Below are 24299 nucleotides of genomic sequence, written 5' to 3'. Positions count from 1 at the left end.
CGGGAGCGCGGAGGGCGGGGCCTCGAGCGCTGCTGCGGGCGGCGCGCGGCCCCTTTAAGGCGCGGCCGGGGCGGGCGGGCGGCGCGCGGCGCCTTTAAGGCTTGGCCTACGTGGCAGCCGCGGGAGCCGCCGCCGACGCGGAGCGAGGCCGGCCGCCGGCACTTCCTGTGGAGGCCGCAGCGGCGCGGGCGCCTCCAGGCCGAGCGAGCGAGCGAGCGCGCGCAGCCTCCCGCCGCCGCCATGGGCCAGAACGACCTGATGGGCACGGCCGAGGACTTCGCCGACCAGGTGCGGCCCCGGCCCGCCCGGACGCCCGCCGTGGGGCTCCGCGGCCTGCGCCGCCCGCCCGGCCCGGCCCCGGGCCCGCGCCCGGCCCGGCCCGCTCCCCTCCCCGGCGGGCGCGTTCCCGGGCCCCGGCCCGGCTTGGCTGGGGGGGTCCCCGGCAGGCGAGAGCTGCGAGCGGCCTCCTCCCGGCTCCCGGGCCCCGGCTCGAGTCCGGGGGCGTCTGGGGCCCGTCCGCGGCAAGTGGGGGCGTCCTCTGCGTGCGGACTGTTGGGGTCACGTCTTTCCTCCAGCGGGCGGCCTGGGGGGCGGGGAGGGGAGCTCGGATCCCAACCGGGGCTCGGTCGGACTGGCGGCCCGGGGGTCCTCCCGGGGGAAAGGGGGCGCCCTGGATGCACCCCCGGTACGGGAAGCCCCGCGCTGTCTTCCCCTCTTTCCCAGATGTGTGGGGCTCGTGGGGTCCCTTTGACCCTGCCTGCACCTCTCGCTCCCGGCTTGGACTCTGCCCCGGGCCGTATTGAGTGGGGCTCTGTCTGTACACAGCCTGGGAGGAGGGGAGGCCCGTCTGTCGCCTGCTTTTCCCTTCCCGACGTGTACAGGTGGCACCTGAGCAGCCGGGAAGCCCAGGAAACAGGCTGCGAGTGGTTGAAAGCAGTCAGAAACGGGGCGGGCAGGATCAGAGCCTGGGAAAGCGAAGGGACCGAGCTTCCACCCTCGGTTTTGATTAAGCTTGGCAGAAAGAACGCCCTGGCGATGATTTAGATGTGTGACTTATACTGGTAAAAAGCATCCCGTTACGTCTGCAGATGAGCAGCCTTACCCTGCAGGCAGACCCTCATCTGGCCCCCCTGCCATTCTCTCCTTGGTCTACTCCATGCGTCTGTGGCTTTGCCAGAGGTTAAAGTAGTGATGGCTAAATTTTGAATTTTTCTGGGGCTGGTACTGAGTCATCAAAGTCTGAGGCCTAGACTTATTGGAAGGCTTTTGAGTGTGTGTGTGTGTGTGTTTTAAAAAAATGAGTGAGCATCTTCTGATCGGTTATTGGTGAATGAGCTTTTCCCCTCCAGTGGTGATAGCTTTTTAGTGTGTCCTCATCATTGGTTCTTACTGCATCACTTTCCTGTGAGCTGATATTTTAAGCCAGTTTTGGGGTAAAAAGTATATCAAGTTGAAGAAGCAGTTTTTCTAAAGGTCATGATTTTGTGTTTAAAGACACAGTTTAGAAACCGTGTTCCTCACAAACACCGTTCATACCAAACGCTCCCAAGAAGCAAGTAGGATTTTTTTCTTTGTCGGTTTTCATTGACATAATTTTTAATGACCCAATTTTATTTCCCCAAGTAACAACTCCCTGAGAAGATGGCTGGTTTTAGCTGAGGGAAGTGTGAGAGCTTCGTGCACTCACTCTTCAGCCTGCAAAACCCTGGTTTTGCAAGTGAATTTCATAACCAACTCTAGATAAAATGTCTCCAGTCAAGCTGCTGCCAACTCTCAAATGATAGGCTCTCCTACTGAAAAAAAGTTCAGAATCTCCTTATGTAATCCTTTTTTCTTGTTCTCCATGCATTTTTGTTACGTTTGAAACGAAAGAAAGTAGAATCTTGGAACTGCAAAGGCCCTTGAGGGGAACACAGGCTGACCTCGACCAGGTAACCGAGGGAAAGGTGAGGCCGCTCAGGCTCACCTGGACGTGCCAGTGGCCACAGCCCTGAAGAGAACCCAGGTCTCCACCTCTGGTCAAGTCCCCGTACAGCCAGCTTCTCGTGCCTGGTGCTCCTCTCGCAGCACAAATCGAGGAAGACGGTCCGGCAAGGTGGAAGGGCGTGCTGCATGGACAGCAAAAGCGCAGGTGGATAAAGGCCTCGTCTGTCAGTGCGCAGGCTGCGCAGCCGGCAGACCTGCGTTACAGCCCTCTTTGTTCGTGTCTGCCTGGGCAGCGCAGAGTGTGTCAGCAGGAACTTCCGTGCCCGTTTGTGGGCAGCTCGGGAGAGCAGTGACTCTCATGCTGTCACAACCCAAATCAGGACCCTCTTCTGCCATAGGTAGAATAGGGTGTGAAGCCAAAACATGGCTTTCTATGGGCAAAGTGTGACCACACTGTGCCTTTCTTTTTACCATTCAACCACATAGTATTTAAAACAAAGCTTCCAGTAATGAAGTGAGAGTTCAGGCTTTTACATGAAAATGATCTAATTTGAAGACAATGGGAAATTATCATAGAAGTCACTGATCAGATAATGTGACACATCCATTTTTTCTAATCTTCAGAAAACAAAAGCAAAAATGAAGTGACAGGATTTGACCAGAAAGTCTGGGCTGCTGAGAGTGAAACCTCAAAAAAGCTTTGTCTGCCAGGCCCAAGTGTCCTCTGATAATTATGACCGTAATGCTGAACTTTTAACTGGGCCAAGCACTGGGCCAGGTCCTTGATAACGCCAGGTTGTATGCAGGGGTGACTCAGGTGGCCCTTCTGACTGCAGGAGGTCAGCGTAGCATCTGCATCTTCTGATGAGCAGAGTGAGGTTTGCCCTGGGGGGGCTGGTGTCCAGGCTAGAGTTAGTCCTCCTCTGGTCGCCCCAAAGGCTGCGTTCCTCACGGCTTGGTGGACCGCCGCCTTCTGGTGTGCAGAGGCCTGTCCGTGGGAGAGCAGTCGGGTTGGTTTCTGCTGGCAGACTCTCCCGAGCTGTGTCTCTGTCTCTGCCTCTGGCATCAGGCTCCCTGCCCTGGCAGCCAGGGACAGTGTCCTCTTCCGGGAGCCGGGCTGTGGAGAAATTGCTGAGACGTGCTCTATGCAGGAGCTGGGCATTCGGAAGCTGTGGGAAGGGGCCAGAAACTCTAGTGAACTCAGCAATCCAAAATAACGTCCGTGCCCGCAGCTGCTGCTCACCGCCTATTAAACACTCTGCAAAATGTGGCTCCTAAGCATGTTTGCACCTGTAAACAGGAGTATTAGCACTTAATGGGTTCTGCCTGATGGTCGTCACCAAAGTGACAGAAAAGCTGCTTGGGGCCGGACTCTCCAGGGCGGCAGAGCTGGTCCCGGGAGCTAGGAGCTGGCCTCCGCCTCGGCCTTGGGTATTGAGGGTGGCCCTGATGGGGACACTAGAAGCCCGTGTGTGGCGCATGGCCTCAGGAGGCTCGGTGAACGCTTGTGTGTCCCGCCATCTGGCAGGCTCCAGCGTCCCCTCCGAAGGGCTTCCTGCCCGTCCCATGAAGGAGTGGGGACAGAAGACCAGGAGGAGCTGACTCACTTTTCTCTACATGATCTTAACAGGAGGTTAACAAACAACCACCCCCGTCTTGTGGGGCATGGGGTGAAGTCGGGGAGTGTGGTTAGCGAGGCCCCTCCCGGAAGACGGGCACGGCCGCCCTGCGTGGGGCCTCTGCCACGCCGTTCCTCCAGCCGGGCTTCCTGTCTTACATAGGTTTCTTGTCAGGCTGCGCCATCCTCTCCAGCATGGGGCCCATGACACCTCAGGCACCCCAGGGTGCAGCACTTGGAAGGAGACAGGCCGGGCCGTTCTGGAGTCTCGGTGAGTCACCGAGCTCTTGCGCCAGCCCTGACTCAGCCTGGCGCGAGGGAAGTCCCTCGGCACAGGTCTCGTTTCTAGGGTTTGTGGACTTCAGGTGCCCTTGAACAGGGCAGCCCCGGTCCTGGCGAGCAAGGAAACCTGACCTTCCTTTTTCCTCTAAGTTCTCATTTATCACTGACTGCAGGCTGTTCCTCTCGGTTCCTTTGTGTCCCGAATGTGAAGAGAAAGTCGCTTCTCCGTGTGGCGTGGGAGTGGCATGTGGCCGTGCGCTGGTGGTCACCGCAGGCCCAGAGCCATCTCCTGGGCTGGGCATAATTACGCTTCGAACATCCCCTGCAAGGCTCTAAGATAATAACCCTTCTAGAGAAATTTCGGCTTTCAATTCCCAATGCGGACGCTGTCAGCGCTTGCACGTGTGTCCTGCGCGCCCGTGAGGCTCTTGGAGAGCCCAGTGAGAAGCTTGCCCGCAGAGGGGAGCTGCCTGGGTTCTCCGCTTCTCACAAGCTGTCCAGGTTAGTGTCGTCTTCTGGCGCTCCTGTCACAGATCTCTGACGAGGGGACAAGTCACAGGTTTTACTGCCCCCAGTGTTTACACAGCCAGCGGGCAGCACCTGGCCTGCAGCCCGTGGCCTACATGCCGGCTGCCAGCAGCGGCCGGCGCTGCCTGAGTTGTGGGACTGGCTGCCATGCTGAAGAGATGCCTCTAGAGCCACGAGACGTGGGTCCGGTGGCCAGGGCTGCACCGTTGTGACCAGCATGCTGTAGCAGACGAGGTTAACCCTGGGTCTGGCCTGGTCATTAAATGTGGCTTTTCTTTCATGTCTGTGCCAGACAGATGATCCACAGGCGGTGGCCGGTTTAACGGAGGCTCTGCGTCAGCCTGGCCTACAGAACAGCCGGCCTTCTACCTGGGCCACCTGGCATGCTTGCCTTTGATGGCCAGCATGGCCACGCCGTGGACACGCTGCGTGCAGTGGAAGACCCACATCTGTGCACGTCCGTCCCCCAGAGCAAAGAGCTGCGCCTCTCCTGGTGGTGTGCCGGGGTGGGGCGTGGATTGCCTGTCCCGCCTCGCTTTTGCTCTCTTTTTTGCTCTTTAATCCTTTTGACCCAGACACCCAAATTAAGAGTAGCCAACTCATCAAGGAGGCTTCTAAACACTGCCTTGGTCTCGCGGGTGGTGCGCGGGGCAGACGATGTGTTGGATGAGGATCCTGTGGCTGACGGGGGTAGACCGCAGCCCACGGGCCGGGGCTTGTTGCTTGTCTGGGGGTCAGCAGGCAGCTGGCAGCCTCACTGTGGAGCAAGTCGGAACACCTCGGACGCCTGCCTCTTCCGGGCTGCTTTTCTCCTTCCCCGGGTTTAGAGGAGGTGAAGGCCTGTGTCATCGCCACGGTGCGCAGGTCGCGGCCGTCTCCACGTCTCCCGAGGAGCTGGTGATTGTGCCATTGCTGGGTGTTGCAAAAGCGTTCGGGCCAGGAGCCAGACCCGGGGATGCTGTGTGGCTCGGCTGTCCCCGTACCCTGGCGCAGTGCGGGTGTGTTTACACTGCGTGTACACACATCTTACGTGTTCTCTGTATGGGCTCTCAAGTTCACATGAAGTATTTGGACCTCTTTTTTACAACAAGAAAAAAAGTTTTTCTCGTTTGTCCTTCTCTGCTGATTTTAGACTTAAAGTTGGGGCGAATGTTAGCAAGCACTAACCCCACTATCCTCACTTTGTAGGGAGAGTAGAGGCCCAGGACAGGAAGTCGGCCTGTCTGTGGCCATGCGGTGCACTGGCCAGTCAGTGTCAGGTGGGATGGGGACAGGGGACTTGGGGTACAGCCTCTGCTTCCTCCCCCAGACCTGCCGGGTTGATTCTCCGGGTGTTTGTCTGTCACTGCCATTCCTGCGTGGATGGGAAAATCCAAATCACCAGGGCCCCTTAGAAAAGAATTTTTTAGGCAAAGAAAAGACCAGAGTTGAGTCCTCACCTGCCATCATGATGGTCAGGGGGGTCAGGGACTGAGGGTGCGCTGGGAGGGGAGTGGCCACCTGCTTTGTGATCTCCGCTCCCTGCCCCATCGGGGCCGTGATGCTGACCAGGCCAGGGTCCCTGAGAGCGGAGGGATCCGCACCCCAGCCCCGGTGTGCGCTGGCTGAGTCGGGAGCTTGGCAGGGTCCAGGACTCTGGCCGATGTGTAAAGTGCTGACAGTAAGAAGCATTCTGCGTGCGTCCTCGCTTGTTCCAACAGCAGGGTCTGCCGGCCCGTGCTGCCAACGCTGGCTCACCTGTCCCTTGCCGGGGTCAGACTCGAGAGTGCCCTTTAGACCTGGCTTCTTGACACGTTGCTTCTCTGGGTGGGTCCCTGATCTTTCTCCTGAGGGCTTGCCGTGTTATCTTAGGATTTTTTTTCCACTTTGTATCAGTTTTGGATGGGTGATAAAAGTGCATGGGGTATACCTGCGTGACATTTGTACCTGGCATTCGACAGTGCCTGCTGGCCTCCTAATCTAGCCATCATAAATGACGTGAGTTGCAAGGGACGGAAGGAAGTCATAAAGGTATTTATCCTTTTGACCTTTGAGAGTGATCTTTATACACTATTTTGCTATTGAAACAGTTGTCCATTCTATTTGTTAGTGTGCTTTTTATTTTTAGTTTTTGTGGGGTTTTGTGAGACAGGGTCTTGCTCTGTTGTTGGGCTGGAGTGCAGTGGCATCATTGTAGCTCACTGGAGCCTCCAACTCCTGGGTTCAAGTGATCCTCCTGCCTCAGCCTCCTGAGTAGCTAGGACTCCAGGCGCCAAACACCCAGTTAATTTTTGTATTTTTTTTAGTGGGGGGCGTCTCGCTATGTTGTGCAGGCAACATAGTGTATTTTTAATTTGCTTTGGGTTACACAGGCTTTAAAAATAATCCCAGTGCTTTCTAGCCATTAGTCATACCAACTTCATATTTTTTTTTAGAGATGGGGTCTCACCCTGTTGCTCAGGCTGGGCTCAAACGATCCTCCCGCTTCAGCCTCCCAAATGGCTGGGATCACAGGCAGGCGCCACCACGCCCAGCTCCAGCTCCATGTCTTACTGAGAATTCTCGCACACCCCGTTGCGAGAGTCAGATCCTGAGCTGTCCGGGGGGAGCTAGGACATGTCGGGCTGGGGCATGCCAGTTTTTGTTGTGACTGTGCTGGATGCTCTTCAGAGCCTGGGGTTTCCTGCTGCTCTGGAGACTGGGTAACTGTAACGCGCGAGTAACTGTGAGGCCCTCCAGGCCTGGTTCTGGTTCTGAACCAGAGTGGCGCTGGGAAGGTTGGGAGTTCAAGGCCTTAGCCCTTCCCTGTGTGTGGCCAGCAGGCTGGCGTCGAGTCACAGGATTGTGCCATCAGCCCAGCCCAGGGGCCCCGGCCTCCCAGGCTTGGTTTGCCCGTTATAGTACGAAGGGCTGGACTAGAGCGGTGGGGACGTATGGCAATGGCGGCTGCCACTGCATCCCGTGGGCAGAAGCCATGCGCAGCTCCATTCTGCAGGGCCCAGGACAGCCCCACCAAAGAACGGCAGCTCAGAGCTACTCGTGCTGAGGCCGAGAAACCCCAGACCAGATGACCTTTGGGGACTTCTCAGATGTCATTCTGTGATCCTACCTGTTCACGCCTTTCACTGAAAAGAGCACTGTGTGTCTTGGCGGCAGTGCCACCTCTGATGACTGTAGGTAGCTGTGGTTGCCACCTAGGTGAGCTGCCGCAGGGGTGGAAGAAGTCTCAGCGGAGGGAGCTGGGGCTGTGCCCTGTGGCGTCTGTGCCGGCTGGGCCTGCTGCTGGGCTGTCCATCTCTGGGACTGACACTTGGGCCGTCCCGTGCGTCCAGGCTTGCAGGGTGGTGCTCACGAGCAGGTGTGGAGGGCCCTGGGGCTGCCGTGTCCGCGTGAGCTTACTGCCCTGTCCCCTCGCGTGCCCTGCCCCGTGCGGCGCTTGGCTGGGTCTGTGTGCCCGCCACAGCCGCCTCACACCCAGGTTTCTGCGGCCCTGCAGTTCCTGCGAGTCACAAAGCAGTACCTGCCCCACGTGGCTCGGCTCTGCCTGATCAGCACCTTCCTGGAGGACGGCATCCGCATGTGGTTCCAGTGGAGCGAGCAGCGCGACTACATCGACAGCACCTGGAGCTGCGGCTACCTGCTGGCCTCCACCTTCGTGTTCCTCAACCTGCTCGGGCAGCTGAGTGAGTGGCTCTGGGGCCGTCGGGACTCCCTGGCTTCTTGCCCCGATCGTTAGTATGCGCTGCGCGTGAATGGCAGGGTCTCAGGAGACCGCACCACTTCCCCCACTCAGTGTGCCGGGCCAGGGGCTCGGTTCCGAGACATTGTCGTGGACTCATGGCTTTGGAGCTCACTCTAGCAGCAAGACGTAGTCCTGCCCTGTGCCCAGAGCAGGAGGCAGAGCTGCTGGGAGGCCTGGGCAGAGCTGAGGCTGGCAGAGACAGCGGCTGGAGAGGCCAGTGGGACCCTGTGAACGGCAGAGGGAGGGCACCGGACTGGGCGGAGGCTCCTGCCAGCTTCCGGTCTTCCTCCTGCTCCCGACGGCCTCTCCTGGCCGTTACAGGGTGACGAAGGGACTTAGCGTTTCACCCTCCTGTGCCCCACAGTAGGGCAGTGGAGCGTGCCCCAGGGGACAGCTGGCTGGAAGGCAGCCGACCTCCTCACAGCAGGGGAACCACTTTCCAGAGAGTAAAGTTAGCCCGTCACATGTGGCCCTGGCCTGTCATTATTTCTCCCAGAAGTTGCTTTTTGCTTGGGTAGGTGGTTTGGCTGCAGCCGGACCAGAAGGCCAGGTGAGGTGGCAGTGTGCTGTGACAGCGTCTCCTTGCCCGGGCCCACACACAGTACCCCGACCCTGCTGTTGTGATGTTCATGACGTTCTTCTCGTCCCCAGCTGGCTGCGTCCTGGTGCTGAGCAGGAACTTTGTGCAGTACGCCTGCTTCGGGCTCTTTGGGATCATAGCACTGCAGGTACGTGGGGGGCACTGGGGCTCTCTTGTTGGAATCTCCGCACTGCCGGGACACTGTGCAGTGGGGTCTCAGGTTGGAATGTCAGCACTGCAGGGACATGGGGTGCACAGTGGGGTCTCAGGTTGGAATCTGAGCACTGCAGGGACACGAGCACACAGTGGGGTCTCAGGTTGGAATCCCAGCACTGCCGGGACACTGCGCACAGTGGGGTCTCAGGTTGGAATCTGAGCACTGCAGGGACACGAGCGCACAGTGGGGTCTCAGGTTGGAATCCCAGCACTGCCGGGACACGGGCGCACAGTGGGGTCTCAGGTTGGAATGTCAGCACTGCAGGGACATGGGGTGCACAGTGGGGTCTCAGGTTGGAATCTGAGCACTGCAGGGACACGAGCGCACAGTGGGGTCTCAGGTTGGAATCCCAGCACTGCCGGGACACGGGCGCACAGTGGGGTCTCAGGTTGGAATGTCAGCACTGCAGGGACATGGGGTGCACAGTGGGGTCTCAGGTTGGAATCTGAGCACTGCAGGGACACGAGCGCACAGTGGGGTCTCAGGTTGGAATGTCAGCACTGCAGGGACATGGGGTGCACAGTGGGGTCTCAGGTTGGAATCTGAGCACTGCAGGGACACGAGCACACAGTGGGGTCTCAGGTTGGAATCCCAGCACTGCCGGGACACGGGCGCACAGTGGGGTCTCAGGTTGGAATGTCAGCACTGCAGGGACATGGGGTGCACAGTGGGGTCTCAGGTTGGAATCTGAGCACTGCAGGGACACGAGCGCACAGTGGGGTCTCAGGTTGGAATCCCAGCACTGCCGGGACACGGGCGCACAGTGGGGTCTCAGGTTGGAATCCCAGCACTGCCGGGACACGTGGTGCGCAGTGGGGTCTAAGGTTGGAATCTGAGCACTGCAGGGACACAGGCGCACAGTGGGGTCTCAGGTTGGATTCCCAGCACCGCAGAGACATGTGGTGTGCAGTGGGGTCTCAGGTTGGAATCCCAGCACTGCAGGGACGTGGGGTGCGCAGTGGGGTCTCAGGTTGGATTCCCAGCACTGCAGAGACATGTGGTGTGCAGTGGGGTCTCAGGTTGGAATCCCAGCACTGCAGGGACGTGGGGTGCGCAGTGGGGTCTCAGGTTGGAATCCCAGCACTGCAGGGACACAGGGCGCACTGTGGGGTCTCAGGTTGGAATCTGAGCACTGCAGGGATACAGGGCGCACTGTGGGGTCTCAGGTTGGAATGTCAGCACTGCAGGGACCCGGGGCGCACTGTGGGGTCTCAGGTTGGAATCCCAGCACTGCAGGGACGTGGGGTGCGCAGTGGGGTCTCAGGTTGGAATTTCAGCACTGCAGGGACACGGGGCACACAGTGGGGTCTCAGGTTGGAATCTGAGCACTGCAGGGACACAGGGGGCACTGTGGGGTCTCAGGTTGGAATCCCAGCACTGCAGGGACGCGGGGTGCACTGTGGGGTCTCAGGTTGGAATCCCAGCACTGCCGGGACACTGCGCACAGTGGGGTCTCAGGTTGGAATGTCAGCTGCAGGGACACGGGCGCACAGTGGGGTCTCAGGTTGGAATCTGAGCACTGCAGGGACACGGGGCGCACAGTGGGTTCTCAGGTTGGAATTTCAGCACTGCAGGGACGCGGGGTGCGCAGTGGGGTCTCAGGTTGGAATCTGAGCACTGCAGGGACACAGGCGCACAGTGGGGTCTCAGGTTGGATTCCCAACACTGCAGGGACACGTGGTGCGCCGTGGGGTCTCAGGTTGGAATCCTAGCACTGCAGGGACGTGGGGTGCGCAGTGGGGTCTCAGGTTGGAATCTGAGCACTGCAGGGACACAGGGCGCACTGTGGGGTCTCAGGTTGGAATCCCAGCACTGCAGGGACGTGGGGTGCGCAGTGGGGTCTCAGGTTGGAATCCAAGCACTGCAGGGACACAGGGCACACAGTGGGGTCTCAGGTTGGAATTTCAGCACTGCAGGGACGTGGGGTGCGCAGTGGGGTCTCAGGTTGGAATCCCAGCACTGCAGGGACACCGGGCGCGCAGTGGGGTCTCAGGTTGGAATCCCAGCACTGCAGGGACGCGGGGCGCGCAGTGGGGTCTCAGGTTGGAATCCCAGCACTACAGGGACACAGGGCGCACAGTGGGGTCTCAGGTTGGAATTTCAGCACTGCAGGGACGTAGGGTGCGCAGTGGGGTCTCAGGTTGGATTCCCAGCACTGCAGGGACACGGGCGCACAGTGGGGTCTCAGGTTGGATTCCCAGCACTGCAGGGACATGGGGCACACAGTGGGGTCTCAGGTTGGAATCTCAGCACTGCAGGGACATGGGGCACACAGTGGGGTCTCAGGTTGGAATCTCAGCACTGCAGGGACATGGAGCACACAGTGGGGTCTCAGGTTGGAATTTCAGCACTGCAGGGACGCGGGGTGCGCAGTGGGGTCTCAGGTTGGATTCCCAGCACTGCAGGGACACGAGGCGCGCAGTGGGGTCTCACTTTTGTTTGCTTCGGTGGAGCAGAGCTCCTGAAAAGGCATCTTCGAGGGGTCAGCAATCACTTCTCCTGAGCCCTCTGGCATCTCTGACTGCCTGGAACCCCTTGTTTTCTTCCGGGAACATCGCTGGGTTTTGATCATAGCAAGCTCAGGTGAACCAGACAGTCACGCTGTGCCGCAGAGACTGGACTGACCCCTTAGTAGGTGCCGGCGCTGGGTACTGGGCCATCTTTGCCATGTTCCTCAGATTCTTGTGATGAGGGGAAGTGACGAGCATGGTTACGGCCAGAGCAGTGTCTTTTTATCCCTTCACTTCATACGGTGCAAGCTGGTTACTCGTGCCGCAGTCGGCGTCTCGGTTACCTTCTCTGCAACATCATGGCCCGACTCTGGTTAAACAGACAGGTCTGAGGGCCAGTCCCACTCTGAGAATCACTCAACCAAATTCATGAACTTGGATCTGTCCTCAGTGTCCTCAAATGGTTTTTGTGTTTTATATTCCCACTGTATTGGAAAAAGTGCCTAATGCTCTTGTTAATCTTGGAGACGTTCGTTTGAAAATGCTAAGACTCAAGCCTCTGTCTTCCTCCCCACAGACGATCGCCTACAGCATTCTATGGGACCTGAAGTTTTTGATGAGGTACGTGCGTTCTGGCTGGTGAGTTTTAGTGCACTCTTCTCACTCGAGTTCTGTGTCCTAATCTGACAATTCTTGAGTGCTGACATGTCCCTCAAAGGAAATGCTCACTGGAGCATTTCAGAGTTTGGATTTTTGGATTTGGGATGATCAGCCGGTAAGTATGTAATACAAATATGCCAAAATCCAAAAAATTCTGAAATGCGTCTGTTCCCAAGCACTTCAGTTAAGGGTTACTCATTGTGTATCTCTAAACTCAGTAACTGCGGTTGGAATAAACTCCTTTGCGTCTAAACTGAGCTTTCTCTGAGCTTTCTCTCAGATTCTGTAGTGGATGTCGCAGAGCCCCTGGGTGGTAGTGGGAGTGCAGCCATCTCTTCTGACCCCTTATTTCATGGGTTCGGGGACAGAGGTCTGAGTGACCTCACAGGGAGTCAGCTGGCGCAACAGTGAAGCCACACCTAGGACAGGGTGCTGTGTGTAGCCCGCTGCTGTTTATCTGGAGAGACGGCTCTGTGTCTTGAGCTGGGTAAGGTTTCATGTCGGTTTAAGTTGAGTCAGGGCCTGTGCTCGGAGCCCGCCCGCCTGCCCGGCAGCCGGCTGGGTTTGGAGAGAGGGAAGCGGGGCCCTCCCCGCGCACGCCTCGCTCTCCCTGGATCTGGGCTGATGACAGACCGGACGCCTGCTGAGCTTCTGGCTGGCCCTTCTGGTCCTCAGGAACCTGGCCCTGGGAGGAGGCTTGCTGCTGCTCCTGGCAGAGTCCCGTTCTGAAGGGAAGAGCATGTTCGCGGGCGTCCCCACCATGCGCGAGAGCTCCCCGAAACAGTACATGCAGCTCGGAGGCAGGGTCCTGCTGGTTCTGATGTTCATGACGCTCCTTCACTTTGACGCCAGCTTCTTCTCCGTAAGTATTCCTGCTGGCGTGGCTGGGCCTCCTCTCCTGTGCCTCCCATCCGCGCCCCCACTCCCTGGTGCCCGCCAGCCACTCCCAGGGAAGCAGCCCGAGGGAGCAAACCTCCTGATCCCTTCAAACAGCCAGAAGCCATCAGTCTGTTGTGTGCCAGGAAGCCGCCTGGCCAGCAGACTGAGCCCGGACCCTCCCTGACCCCTGGGGTCCTGGTGCCCATGGGTCCTCCTCCCACTGCCGCCAGCGCCCTCTGCACAGCCCCCTTCTTCCGTTTCCCTCCTCGCCATACACACCTTCGTCCAGGACTCCCCGTGTGCCACTGTCGGGGTGCAGAGTCCTCCAGGAACTGCCCAAGAGCCCTGGCTGGCTGAGGTGCCTGGGCCGGCTCCTGGCGCCATGGGGAGAAGAGGGTGTTTCTAGAGCAGATGGCCGGGCGGGCGGGCCAGGAGGCGCTCAGGAATCCAGCTGTCGGAGCTCGCCGTGGGCAAGCGCAGCCTGTGCTAGCCGGAGACTTCCTCTATGCTCCTCCAAACGCTCCACGCTCTGAGGCCTTGCTGCACGCGCTGCCCCCCCCACTGGCTCGTCCCCCGCCCGCCGCCCTCAGCTCGGCAAGGGGCAGGTGGAACTTTTCTGTTTATAAAATATCTTTTTTCCTCACATTTAAGTCTCTTAACCTTTCGACCCACGCAGATCGTGCAGAACATCGTGGGCACGGCGCTGATGATTTTGGTGGCCGTCGGCTTTAAAACCAAGCTGGCAGCGTTGACGCTCGTGGTCTGGCTGTTCGCCATCAACGTGTACTTCAACGCCTTCTGGACCATTCCCGTCTACAAGCCCATGCACGACTTCCTCAAGTACGACTTCTTCCAGACCATGTCGGTCATCGGGGGCTTGCTGCTGGTGGTGGCTCTCGGCCCCGGGGGCGTCTCCATGGATGAGAAGAAGAAGGAGTGGTAACAGCCACAGGTCCCCACCCTGCCTGGCCAGCGCCCCTGGCCACCAAGGACTGGTGTTTGTGCGGGCGGATGCAACCAAACTGCCAGCATTTAGGTATCCTCCTCCCTCCCTCCCCGGCAAGGGCACAGATGTTCTGAGAACTTTATTTGCAGAGACACCTGGAAATTGATGGCCGAATCTGCTCGGGAGCCCCATGCTGGTGTCTGTTTCATGCTGGCCGGCTGGACGGTCGGTCCCCCCGACGGCACAGCTTTGGCAGTGAGCAGCTGGGCTGGTTGTGGCCTCAGTCCCATTTTTTTTTCCTGGGGGAGGGGCCTTCGAGCTGTACTGTGAGCAGACACATTTGTACATCATTCAAATCAGTCTCCCTCTTCTTTTTTAAGTTTACATTTTTAGTTCAAACTACTAAACGATTTTGGATGGTTCAACCAAATACCAAACAGTTAAACTCCTTGGTTTAAAATCATAGCAGTGGCTTCCACGTCGTTTCTGCCCCTGCGCTGTAATACTTCCTAGGAACAGCAAAGACAGCAGAGGTGCATCGTCGGGGGTGGGGGGCTGCCGTTTGTGGTAGCAGACGCCTCCCCCTCCTGGAAAATCGGCTCGATCGGATCAATCACTGAGTGTTCTGTTGGCAACACCCTGGGAGCTTTAGTGGCTTGAGGCAGGGATGAGGGGTGGCAAGTCCTTGGGAGGCTACGGCTCTGGGTGCTGCTGGCCACCCGGAGCCTGGCAGTGAGGGGGTTCCACCACGGCTCCTGTGAGCAGCACCGCAGCCCGCTGGCGCCCTCGGCTTGGCCGGTTACCTCACACAGACCTCAGCCAGAGGTCTGGGGCCCATCCCCAGCCCCCATACCACTTTCCCTGAGGTTGTCACTTGCTCCAACCTTGTCCACTTGCTACACTGAATGCAGCCAAAATTACTTTTTACAATTTGTGATGCCTTACTGATTTGATCTTGATCCTGTATTTAAAGTTTTCTAACATTGCCTTATACTGTGTTCCTCTTTTTGGGGGGGGGGGTGGATAATTTGCTTGATCCCTGCTCATCTGCACTGCAGTGAACGCTTCACGGCAGTCAGGACGTCTCTCTGGCCCCACATCCATCTGGGGACAGCCTGGCTGGGGCTGTCCTACGGCTACCAGGGGCCAGCCCTGACTAGTCTCTGGGTTCGCCTTTCTCTCACCCCTTGGCTTGTAGGGCAGAGGTGAGGTCGCTTCTGCCCGCCATCGCCGGTGGGCACCCACCGGCCCTGCACCTGGACCCATCACCTCCTCAACCCACCTCGGGGCCCGCCCCTCAGTCTCCTAATATTTATAAAATCAAGCAGTGGCTTCAGGACACTGGGGTTCTCTCTTCCTTGTCACTCAGATGTTCACTGCACAGAGTGGCTTCTAATGCAGTATTTCAAACTCGGCAGGGCCATCTCCTGGCCCACACCCACCCCCAAGACCGTGGCGTGGTGGCCCGGTGCATCCCTGGGGCCACTGTTTGGGGAGGGGTGCACAGTGGACACCTGCTCGTCAGCAGCATCGCCTCGGTCCTAGCGGTGGCTCCTGGTTCCCTGGCCCTGAATGGGCACGTGCCCAAGAACTGGGGGCGATGCCTTTGCTGGGAGGAGGGAAAGTGTGACCTACCAATTGGTTCTGGCAAAATGACTTCTGAAAATTTTTTTGCTTTATGTGGGAAATAGATCTAAATCTCATTTTATGCTGTATTTTATAACTTAGTTGTGTTTGAAAACATTCTGATTTTTGGAAACACATCAAAATAAATAATGGCATTTGTTGTATGCAGTGTGCTCCTACAGTGTCGGCCAGCCTGGGCTGGGGTCTGGCCAGGGTTCTCCATGGGACACTGCAGTGAGCTAGGTCACAAAGCTTCAGAGAAGCTGGCTTCTCTGAAGCTGTGTCCAGAGAAAACTCGTCCCCCAGAGCCCCAAGTTGCTTCCTGGGTGTGGGTGACAGGACCCCACCACCTGCTGAGCAGCCTTGCCTCAGGGGCAGCTAACATCATGAGACAAAGACTCATGACAAAGATGGGTGGGTGGAAGACACTGGGAACGCCTGGGGAGTCAGAGGACGCATGCGGCTTGCAGGCTTGGTTAGCACTTTATTAACCCAATTGTTTAAAGCAGCCGAAGCTCCTAGGTTTTCGGTGATGACTCTTGAACTTCTTTTTCTGGGTGCCCAGCTGCTTCTGTGAACAGAGAGTTCCAATTACAGGAGCCTGTCTAATCCCACGAGGGGGCGGGGGAGGGCTCTTCCAGGCCAAGGCGCCCCCAGCGAGAGAGGTGTTGGTTAGTTTGAAAAGCCCCTGGCTCCCTCCCGTACAGCTGCGGGATGAGACCACTCGGCGGGATGAGACCACTCGGCGGCTGGTCAGGAGCTGGGTGCCTCGCCACCCGCAGCACCAGCCCCGTCCTGCTCCTCCTGAAGCCCCGCTAGCAAAGGCCAAGGCGACATCTAGTAAGTCAAGTCCCTTCCTCTAGGTTCCTGTGCCACCGGGGCAAGGACTAACCAACCCCAGCTTGAGGTGGGTGCCGGGGTCGTCTGCTAAGCAGCGGTCTTAAACCCAGCCGGAGGAGCCCAGCTTCCACGGAAGCGACGGGCCGCCCCACCTGAGCAGCTGTTAGCTGGGGACTTCATATGCGAAACGGGTACAATTTTTTTGTTTTTAAGAAACTGAAAACCGTCCCTGCTGCCAGGCTAGCAGTCGAGGGGGAACGGCTCACCTTCCCACGCTTCACCTTCCCACACTTGGCGGCCAGCTCCCCGGCCTCTCCCATCTCCTTCCTCACACCAGCACCCTTGTCTCTTGGGGGCCTTGGCTTCTCGTCCTCTTCGTCTGTCACAATGTCATTGGTGCTATCCCTGTTCTCAGTCCCTCCCAGGTCCTTTCTGGTGAACAGCTCAGCTGGAAGGGACAGAGGACCTGGCTAAAGGCGGTTCAGGTCCAAGTCACTCCCTTCTGTGCAGGGACACTGAGAACACCTGGCAGGAGGCAACTACCCAGACCAGAGCCAGAGGGAGTCAGGGGAGACGGGGCCATTCCCGCTTACGTGGGTACAGGTCTGTCATGCTGTCGTCACTCAGGGCTCCCCCCTCATCACTGGACACCGGCTTCCAAAAGGCTTCTTTTGGCTGTGGCGGCCCGCTGCTGTCCTTCTGGTTTTCCTTCCTCCTCCTCTCATACAGCAAACAGGCAGGGACGAACTCCAGCCCTTGCTGCTCACAGTCTTTATCTGGGAGAGAAGCCAGCACATGCCCAGTCCCCCCACGCACCTGGTCCCCGGCTAACCTGGGGGGCTGCGTTCTATCCAGGCCCCACAGCTGTGGGGGTGGGCAAGATGGTGTGGCCTTGGCACCCAGCCAGGCTACAGGAAGTAGTGGCTGGGAGGGCAGAGCCAGCCCCAGGCAAGCTGTGCCCCGGTGAGAGGCAGCCTGGCCTGTCTCCAGCTGACTGAAGTACTCTTAGCACAGCTGGGCACCTGTCCTGGACGGTAGGGCTCAGTGGAAGTGGCTGCCTAGCCCTTTGCTGTCCTTTGGCTTGTAGCAGTGTCTCACTGGAGTCACCACCGCTGTCCCCTCGTGGCTTAAGAGGGTCCTGGAGCTTGCCCTCCAGACCAGCGTGGCTCCCTGGCGGGGAAGTGGTGTCACGCCATCACCCCTCATGGGCAAGACAAGCCCTACTGGACCCCGGCCTCGGATGTTGCTGTCATCTCTGCCACCCACTCCCACGGCCACATGGCAGCCTCACCAGCACCGAGCTTGCAGGCCTAGTCTCCTTACGGTGCCCTGGGCTGGGTCCCCCAATGCCACACTCTGACTCCTCCAGACCACTGCCCTGAAGTGACCTCACCATCCCCAGTCCCCTCTGGGCTCCATGTCCATCATCAAATCCACTCTCATTTGTGAAACCCCTGCCCCTGCAATCTAGCACCTTCCTGCCCACCCCCAAGCAGCTGACACACTGACTGGAAAAAGGCCAAGACCAGGTGGTGGCCCTCGTACCTGGAGGCCTCTTTGAGGTGCTGGCCTTCCCACTGGAGACCCCTCCTCAAAGGAACTCACAATTCCCCTGCAAAGCCTGCCACTTGGACCCCCTCTCCTGTCTTAACCAGGCCACCCTCTACTAACCAGTTCTCAGCCACAAACATGGGGTGCCTGGGGGACTTCTTTTGTCCCTCATTCCCGATCTGGTTCTGTTCCCAAAGCATATGGAGCCTCTACATCTGCTCCTCTCCCCAAGTCACCACCTCCTGGGTGACTCTTCAGCCGGTCCCTGCCACCACCCTCAGTGCACCCACTGCACATGCTCCCAGCCAGGGCCTGCGAGGCCCGTGTGGTCTGGTCCACCTTGCGCGCTGGCCCGAGGCCATCCTTTGGACCCTCCCACAGCCAAGCGCCTTTCTGCCTGAGACTCAGCAGACCCTGGCCTCTACCTGGAGCGCCACCCCTCACATCCCTCCAGTCCACAGCAGGCCCTCCCTGCGACCCTGGCACTTTCTTCCACACCGTTTGTCAACACTGCAATCCTCTGTGCCTGCTTCTGGCTCTCCGACAGGCAGGGGCCATGGTCCCTCTCTTCACTGTGCCAGGAACTAAGCGGCCTTAAAGGATGACTCGAGGCACCGCTTCTGCGGTCAAGGGGTGCTCCCATCTGGGTAGGGTGCACGCATGCTCTGATGCGGGGACTTACACTTGCGCAGCGCTCTCTGGTACCGCTGGCCCTGGGTGTGCCTCAGCACGTCCTCTGGGGACTTATTGATGTGCCGCAGGGTGAGTTTGCAGAACAACTGGTGCCTACAGAGCAGGGAGACCTTGGTTTGCAGGGACCGTCCACAGCAAGGACCCAAACCAGCGCTGCATCCTGGAAACCCCATCCCCGGGACATGGAGGCACCTCTGGGAGAGCAGGGGACGCTCAATGATGTGGCCTGAGCACCAGGACTTCCTCCCCTGCAGGACTTACCACCCCACTGTCAGCTAAAGAAATGGTTCCTACTCAGGCAAAGACGTGACCCTGACCCCCACCCCTCCCTCAGGTACCCCGACTACACCAGGACCCGGGTGTCCCCCCCCCCCGCCCGCGTCACCCTGAGGGGCTCGGGCACCAGGGCAGAGGAGGAGCCCTCCTGAGTCCTCCGGCCCCGCCGCGGGCCACCTACGGGTTCTTGGTGCTGGGCACGATGTGCGGCTCGAACTCGGTGTAGTCGAAGGTCACGGTGGCGCGGACTAGCCGCTGGTACTTCTTGCCGCGCGTGTAGACCTGGAGCTCAGGCAGGCGACAGGGCAGCTCGTGGCCCGTCAGGGCGCACTTCACCTGCGGGCGGGCCGGCGGTAAGGGGGCCGGCCCTTCCCCCGCCCGCTCCCCTCCTCTCCCTCCCCTCCGCGGCCCGCCGCATCCTCCCCTCCGCGGCCGCCGCACCCTCTCCTCTCCCCTCCCCTGCCCTCCCCCGCCCGCTCCCCTCCCCTTCCCCGCCCGCTCCCCTCCCCTCCCCGCCCGCTCCCCTCTCCTCCTCCGCCCGCCGCATCCTCTCCACTCCCCTCCCCCCATCCCCGGCCCACCGCACCCCATCCTCTCCTCTCCTCTCCCCTCCCCCGCCCGCTCCCCTCCCCTCCCCTCCCCGGCCCGCCGCGGACCTTGCGGGCGCCCGGCTGCAGCCGCAGGCTCGGGTGCTGGCGCAGGAAGGCCTGGACGTCAGCCTCGGGCTCGCTCATGGCCCCACAGCACACCAGACGCCGCTCGCACCTCGTGGAGCCTGGGCGGGGCTGGGCGGCGCCCCGGAAGCAGACGCCTCCCGCGACCCGGAAGTGCCCGCGGGGCCGAATGCGATGGCGGCGTCGGCGGCGCTGCGGCTGGGGCTGCGGGCGGCGTGCGCGGGCCTGGTGAGCGCGGGGGCGCGGGGCGGCGGGGGGGGCGCGGCGTCCCGGGGCGGCGGGGCCGGGCGCTCAGCCTGCCTGTCCCTTCCGCAGGCCCCGGCCCGCGCTGCCCGGAGGAGTGTCCTTGGGGTCCGCCCGCGCCCAGGTGAGGAGACTCGGGCCGGGCGTGGTCGGGGCGCCGGGAAGCGCACCTGCCTTCCGCCCCGCGGCGAACGGGTGTCGTGGGGTTGAAATGGAGCTGTAGCTGCCGGCGGGGCATAGGTTCCCCGAGAGCCGTGGAGTAAAGTTCCGCTTTAGACGCCTTTGAGGCAGCGGCGGCCGTGTGCGGCGGCGCGAAGGGCGGCTCCTTCTGTGGTTCCCGCCCTGGGGAGGGTCCAAGACTCACTTGCCGGCTCTCGCCCGGCTAATGAGCGCCCAGGCCTTGATGGGAGCGCAGGCTCTGGGAGTCCAAAAAAGTAAAGTGCATCTGACCACCGCAGTCTCGTTTCCTTTCAGTGCGCAGCAAAAGGTATTTTGCAGTGAGTAGGTGCCGTGCACAGATAAAGGGTGTTTTGTAAGCCTGCTCCAACCACAGTGCCCGTGTCGCTTTCAGCCGGTGGGACTCACCCTCTGAGAGCTCAGTACATTGCTTCATCTTCAGTTTATGACGAGCAGCGAAGAAGGAAAGCTGTTAGGGGCTCAGTGAGCCAGTATCCTGAGCTGTAGTATCTTGCTTTCTCTGCACAGCACAAAGCCAGCAATGCCTGGTAAGCTGCTTACAGCTGTAGCTGTTTATTAAATGCTCTTTGAAGGAGTGACCCAATACTGTGCATCTTAGTGCAGTAGAATGCATCTTAGCATATTGTTGAGTAAAGAGGCATGAGTTGGTTACCTGAGTTACCCAGGGTCATGGTTGGTGGTCGAGCCAGCACAAAGCCCTAGATCTCATTTATTCAGTCATCAAACATCTACTGAGTGTATGACATGTGTCCTTGTGCTGGGCAGTGTTAGGAACTGGGCTGGACACAGGTGCTTCTAGTGGGCTCCAGGCAGCAGGTTTTGATCTGTTCACTCCTATATCACATTCTCAGGCAATATTGGTGGAGTCTTTCAAAATTGGCTACTTCAGTTCTGTTTGGTCTAGGGCTTCTGACTCCATGCCAGTGTTGTGACCCTTTCTCCAGGAGTGGCCTGGAGGCCAAGCAGATGTGGCAGTTCTGCAGCAGAAGCACCTGCCACAAAAGCAGAAGAGGATTCCTTTCTCCAGTGGTTTCTGCTTCTCATCCCCGTGACTGCCTTTGGCTTGGGGACATGGCAGGTAGAGACTGGCATGTGGTTTGGGGGGTTCTGAGCCCTGGCCCCTGCCACCACGTGCTTCGGTTTACACTCGATTTCTGTAGGTCCAGCGTCGGAAGTGGAAGCTGAACCTGATTGCAGAGTTAGAGTCTCGAGTTCTGGCTGAGCCCATCCCTCTGCCAGCAGAGTGAGTGGCTGCCCACCTGGGGACCATCTTCTTGGAAGTCAGCAGTGGGGTCTTGGCTTCTGCTGGCCCCTCCTGTCAGGGCCTTTTGTTGGGTACTTCTTAAGCTTGCCATTGACACCTGTGAAGCTACACGAGGCCTGCTGACATTAGTAGAAAAGTCTTATTTTTGTTCCCGGGTGTCACCCTTTTTTCAGGTCCAGTATATTTGAGGGATCCCCTTCAGAGGGCATGCTCTGCGATCCCACAGACCCCTGTGCCTGCCCTTTACTGTCCTACATTACCTCCTGGCCCTGGTGGGATTTGTAGTATGTGGCCCCCATCAAGGCATTTGTTTTCCGGCCAAACCTTGCCCACTGCTATTTTCTCTCCATGCAGCCCGGTGGAACTGAAGGCGCTGGAGTACAGGCCAGTGAAGGTGAGAGGACATTTTGACCACTCCAAGGAGCTGTACATGATGCCCCGGACCATGGTGGACCCTGCCCGGGAGGCCCAGGAGGCTGGCCGGATCTCCTCCTCAGCTGAGAGCGGGGCCTATGTCATCACTCCTTTCCACTGCCCTGACCTGGGGTGAGTGGGCCACGTGGGGAGCCAGCTGCCCAGGCAGGTGCCATTGGGTGTACCAGTTCCCTGCCCTAGGAGTAAACCTTGGGACTCCAAGATACCCAGAAAGGGTCAATCCTTTGAAGAGTGTGGAATCCCTAATTGTGACGCTGAATAAGCAACGTTAGCCAGCTCACCGATGACCAAGGGACTTGTGCATGTTCAGCTCTGAAGGGGAAGGCAGATGAGTGAGGCAGGGCGCTCTGGAGCAACTGTCCACTGGCCCACACATTAACGATCATGGTGCACCACGAGCGGCAGTGAGAGACTCAAGAGAAAACCCCAGCCCTTCTCCAGGGGAGTTGAATTGGAGGTTCCCCCCAGGGGTTGTTTGGCCCAAATAGAATTAGCAGATAGGAAAGACTTACAGGCAAAGGAAATGACGGGTACAAGAGGACCCAATGTAACTAGGGAACTGGAAGATGAACGCACAGTGAAAATTCCTTGGGCTCATTAACCCAAGTTTTAGGCCCAGGATGGGTTCCACATGCTGCATCCCTACCAGCCTGCAGTGTGCCAGGGCAGCTCCTGCACTGCCCTGTTGAGGAGAGATCAGAGGCAGCTATAGCAGTGGTTCTAGGGCGAGGTGGGTGTCTGAACCCTGGCCATGACACTATTGGTCACGGACTGCGCAGTGCAAAATGGAAAGTGGCAGGGAGGGTTTATCCGAAACCTCAGAATTAGGCTGGTAAATAAAGATGAGGGTGAGCGGCTCTTAGCAACCAAGAAAGGGGCTCAAGAGATGAAGATGCGTGCGCTCCCAGGTCTAGTCCCCACTGACTCGGTCCTGTTTTAAAAACCTTGGTGTTCTGGGAGGCCGAGAGGCGGGTGGATCGCTCAAGGTCAGAAGTTCGAAACCAGCCTGAGCAAGAGACCCTGTCTCTACTAAAAATAGAAATTAATTGGACAACTAAAATATATATAAGAAAAAAAAATTAGCCAGGCATGGTGGTGCATGCCTATAGTCCCAGCTACTGGGGAGGCTGAGTCAGAAGGATTGCTTGAGCCCAGGAGTTTGAGGTTGCTGTGAGCTAGGCTGATGCCACGGCACTCACTCTAGTCTGGGCAACAAAATGAGACTCTGTCTTGAAAAAACCAAACAAAAACCTTGGTGCTGTAGTCCTTAGTGATAATCATTCAAAAACCTTTCCTGGCTGGGTGCCATGGCTCACGCCTGTAATTCTAACACTCTGGGAAGCCAAGGCAGGAAGATTTGCTTGAGCTCAGGAGTTGGAGACCAGCCTGAGCAAGACCCCGTCTCTACTAAAAAAAAAAAAAAATCAGCTGGACAACTAAAAATATATAGAAAAAATTAGCTGGGCATGGCGGCACACGCCTGTAGTCCATCCCAGTTACTCGGCAGGTTGAGGCAGGAAGATCACTTGAGCTCAGCAGTTTGAGGTTGCCGTGAGCTAGGCTGACACCACAGCACTCTAGCCTGGGCAACAGAGTGAGACTGTCTCCAAAAAAAAAGCCTTCCCACCTGAAGTAGCATCCTTTCATTATTCTAGAATCACAATCCTGGTCAATAGAGGGTTTGTTCCCAGGAAGAAAGTGAATCCTGACACCAGAAGGAAAGGCCAGGTAAGGACCCTTTCCCCCTTTTGAGAAGGGCTCTGTAGGAGTATCCACTCTCCATGGAAAACAGTCTCACACTTCCCTTCACAGATCGAGGGAGAAGTGGACCTCGTTGGGATGGTGAGGCTGACAGAAACCAGGAAGCCCTTTGTCCCTGAGAACAATCCAGAAAGGAACCACTGGTATTTCCGAGACCTGGAGGCCATGGCCAGGATCACAGGCGCAGACCCCATTTTCATTGATGCCAACTTCCGTATGTTGTGACCAGCCCACTCCAGAACATCAAAGCACTTCCCAGTTTCTTTTGGGCCCTTACATTCTAGCTTGGTGGGGCGGGGGAGATTCTGCAGCTGAGACACTTTGCTTGGCAAGTGCTAGGAAAAGGAGGCACATACAGGGCTGGCTGGCCCCGAGCAAAAGCCCTCACAGAAACCACTGCTGCTAGGGAACCGGATGCCAGCACCAGGCTAAGGACTCAAGTCTGCTGTCTCTGCAGAGAGCACAGTCCCTGGAGGACCCATCGGAGGGCAGACTAGAGTCACAGTGAGGAATGAGCACATGCAGTACATCATTACCTGGTGAGTCCCTGGTGGTCCCCTGGCTCCCACTCCTTCAGAACACTGCAGCCTAACAGTAGCTCCTAACTTCCTTTCAACCCCAAGGTATGGACTCTGTGCAGCCACCTCATACCTGTGGTTTAAGAAATTTCTACGTCGGACACCTGGTGCTTGATGAGATGACTTCAGACAGCCCTGTCCAACAAAAAACTAGGAAGTCGCTGAACAGACAAAACAGATTGGACTTACGCCAGACCATGTACCACTGGTATAAATAAAAGTCCTGAGCCTCTTCTTACCTTCAATGATAGCAGTGACTGATTGATCATAAAATCCTGACTTTGAAAGTTTCAAAGTCAGCCTCAAGAATTTAAGACAGCTTTTTCAAAACTTGACTGGCTATACAAAAATTA

The 24299-nt window shown here is 58.2% G+C and overlaps 3 protein-coding genes across 4 annotated transcripts; 2 read left to right on the top strand and 1 right to left on the bottom strand.

Moving 5' to 3' along the window:
* The first annotated feature begins 84 nt into the window (after positions 1–84).
* SURF4 (surfeit 4) lies at positions 85–15597 on the top strand. The gene is made up of 6 exons (XM_012782010.3): positions 85–288; positions 7830–8016; positions 8727–8803; positions 11900–11943; positions 12658–12844; positions 13538–15597. Exons 1-6 carry the CDS (start codon positions 241–243, stop codon positions 13802–13804), a joined length of 810 nt encoding a protein of 269 aa, XP_012637464.2. The 5' UTR covers positions 85–240; the 3' UTR covers positions 13805–15597.
* A 300-nt stretch (positions 15598–15897) lies between these two features.
* SURF2 (surfeit 2) lies at positions 15898–19614 on the bottom strand. The gene is made up of 6 exons (XM_012782009.3): positions 19450–19614; positions 18975–19129; positions 18507–18610; positions 16867–17049; positions 16540–16721; positions 15898–16004 (listed from the first exon to the last, which is right to left on the bottom strand). Exons 1-6 carry the CDS (start codon positions 19525–19527, stop codon positions 15921–15923), a joined length of 786 nt encoding a protein of 261 aa, XP_012637463.1. The 5' UTR covers positions 19528–19614; the 3' UTR covers positions 15898–15920.
* On the top strand, positions 19550–24191 carry SURF1 (SURF1 cytochrome c oxidase assembly factor). Of its 2 annotated transcripts, XM_012782005.2 has the most exons (9): positions 19550–19695; positions 19783–19834; positions 20853–20986; positions 21069–21151; positions 21527–21718; positions 23263–23335; positions 23420–23582; positions 23826–23907; positions 23992–24191. In XM_012782005.2, the coding sequence occupies exons 1-9, from the start codon at positions 19642–19644 to the stop codon at positions 24059–24061; spliced, it is 903 nt and encodes a 300-aa protein (XP_012637459.1). In that variant the 5' UTR covers positions 19550–19641; the 3' UTR covers positions 24062–24191. The 2 variants fall into 2 exon arrangements, with proteins under 2 accessions (XP_012637459.1, XP_012637461.1); XM_012782007.3 differs by lacking the exons at positions 19550–19695; positions 19783–19834 and adding an exon at positions 20310–20435.
* The last annotated feature ends 108 nt before the right edge of the window (positions 24192–24299 follow it).

The sequence above is a fragment of the Microcebus murinus genome, chromosome 12, assembly GCF_040939455.1.
Source record: "Microcebus murinus isolate Inina chromosome 12, M.murinus_Inina_mat1.0, whole genome shotgun sequence".
Classification (NCBI taxonomy): domain Eukaryota; kingdom Metazoa; phylum Chordata; class Mammalia; order Primates; family Cheirogaleidae; genus Microcebus; species Microcebus murinus.
This window is presented reverse-complemented; position numbering and strand designations above follow the sequence as displayed.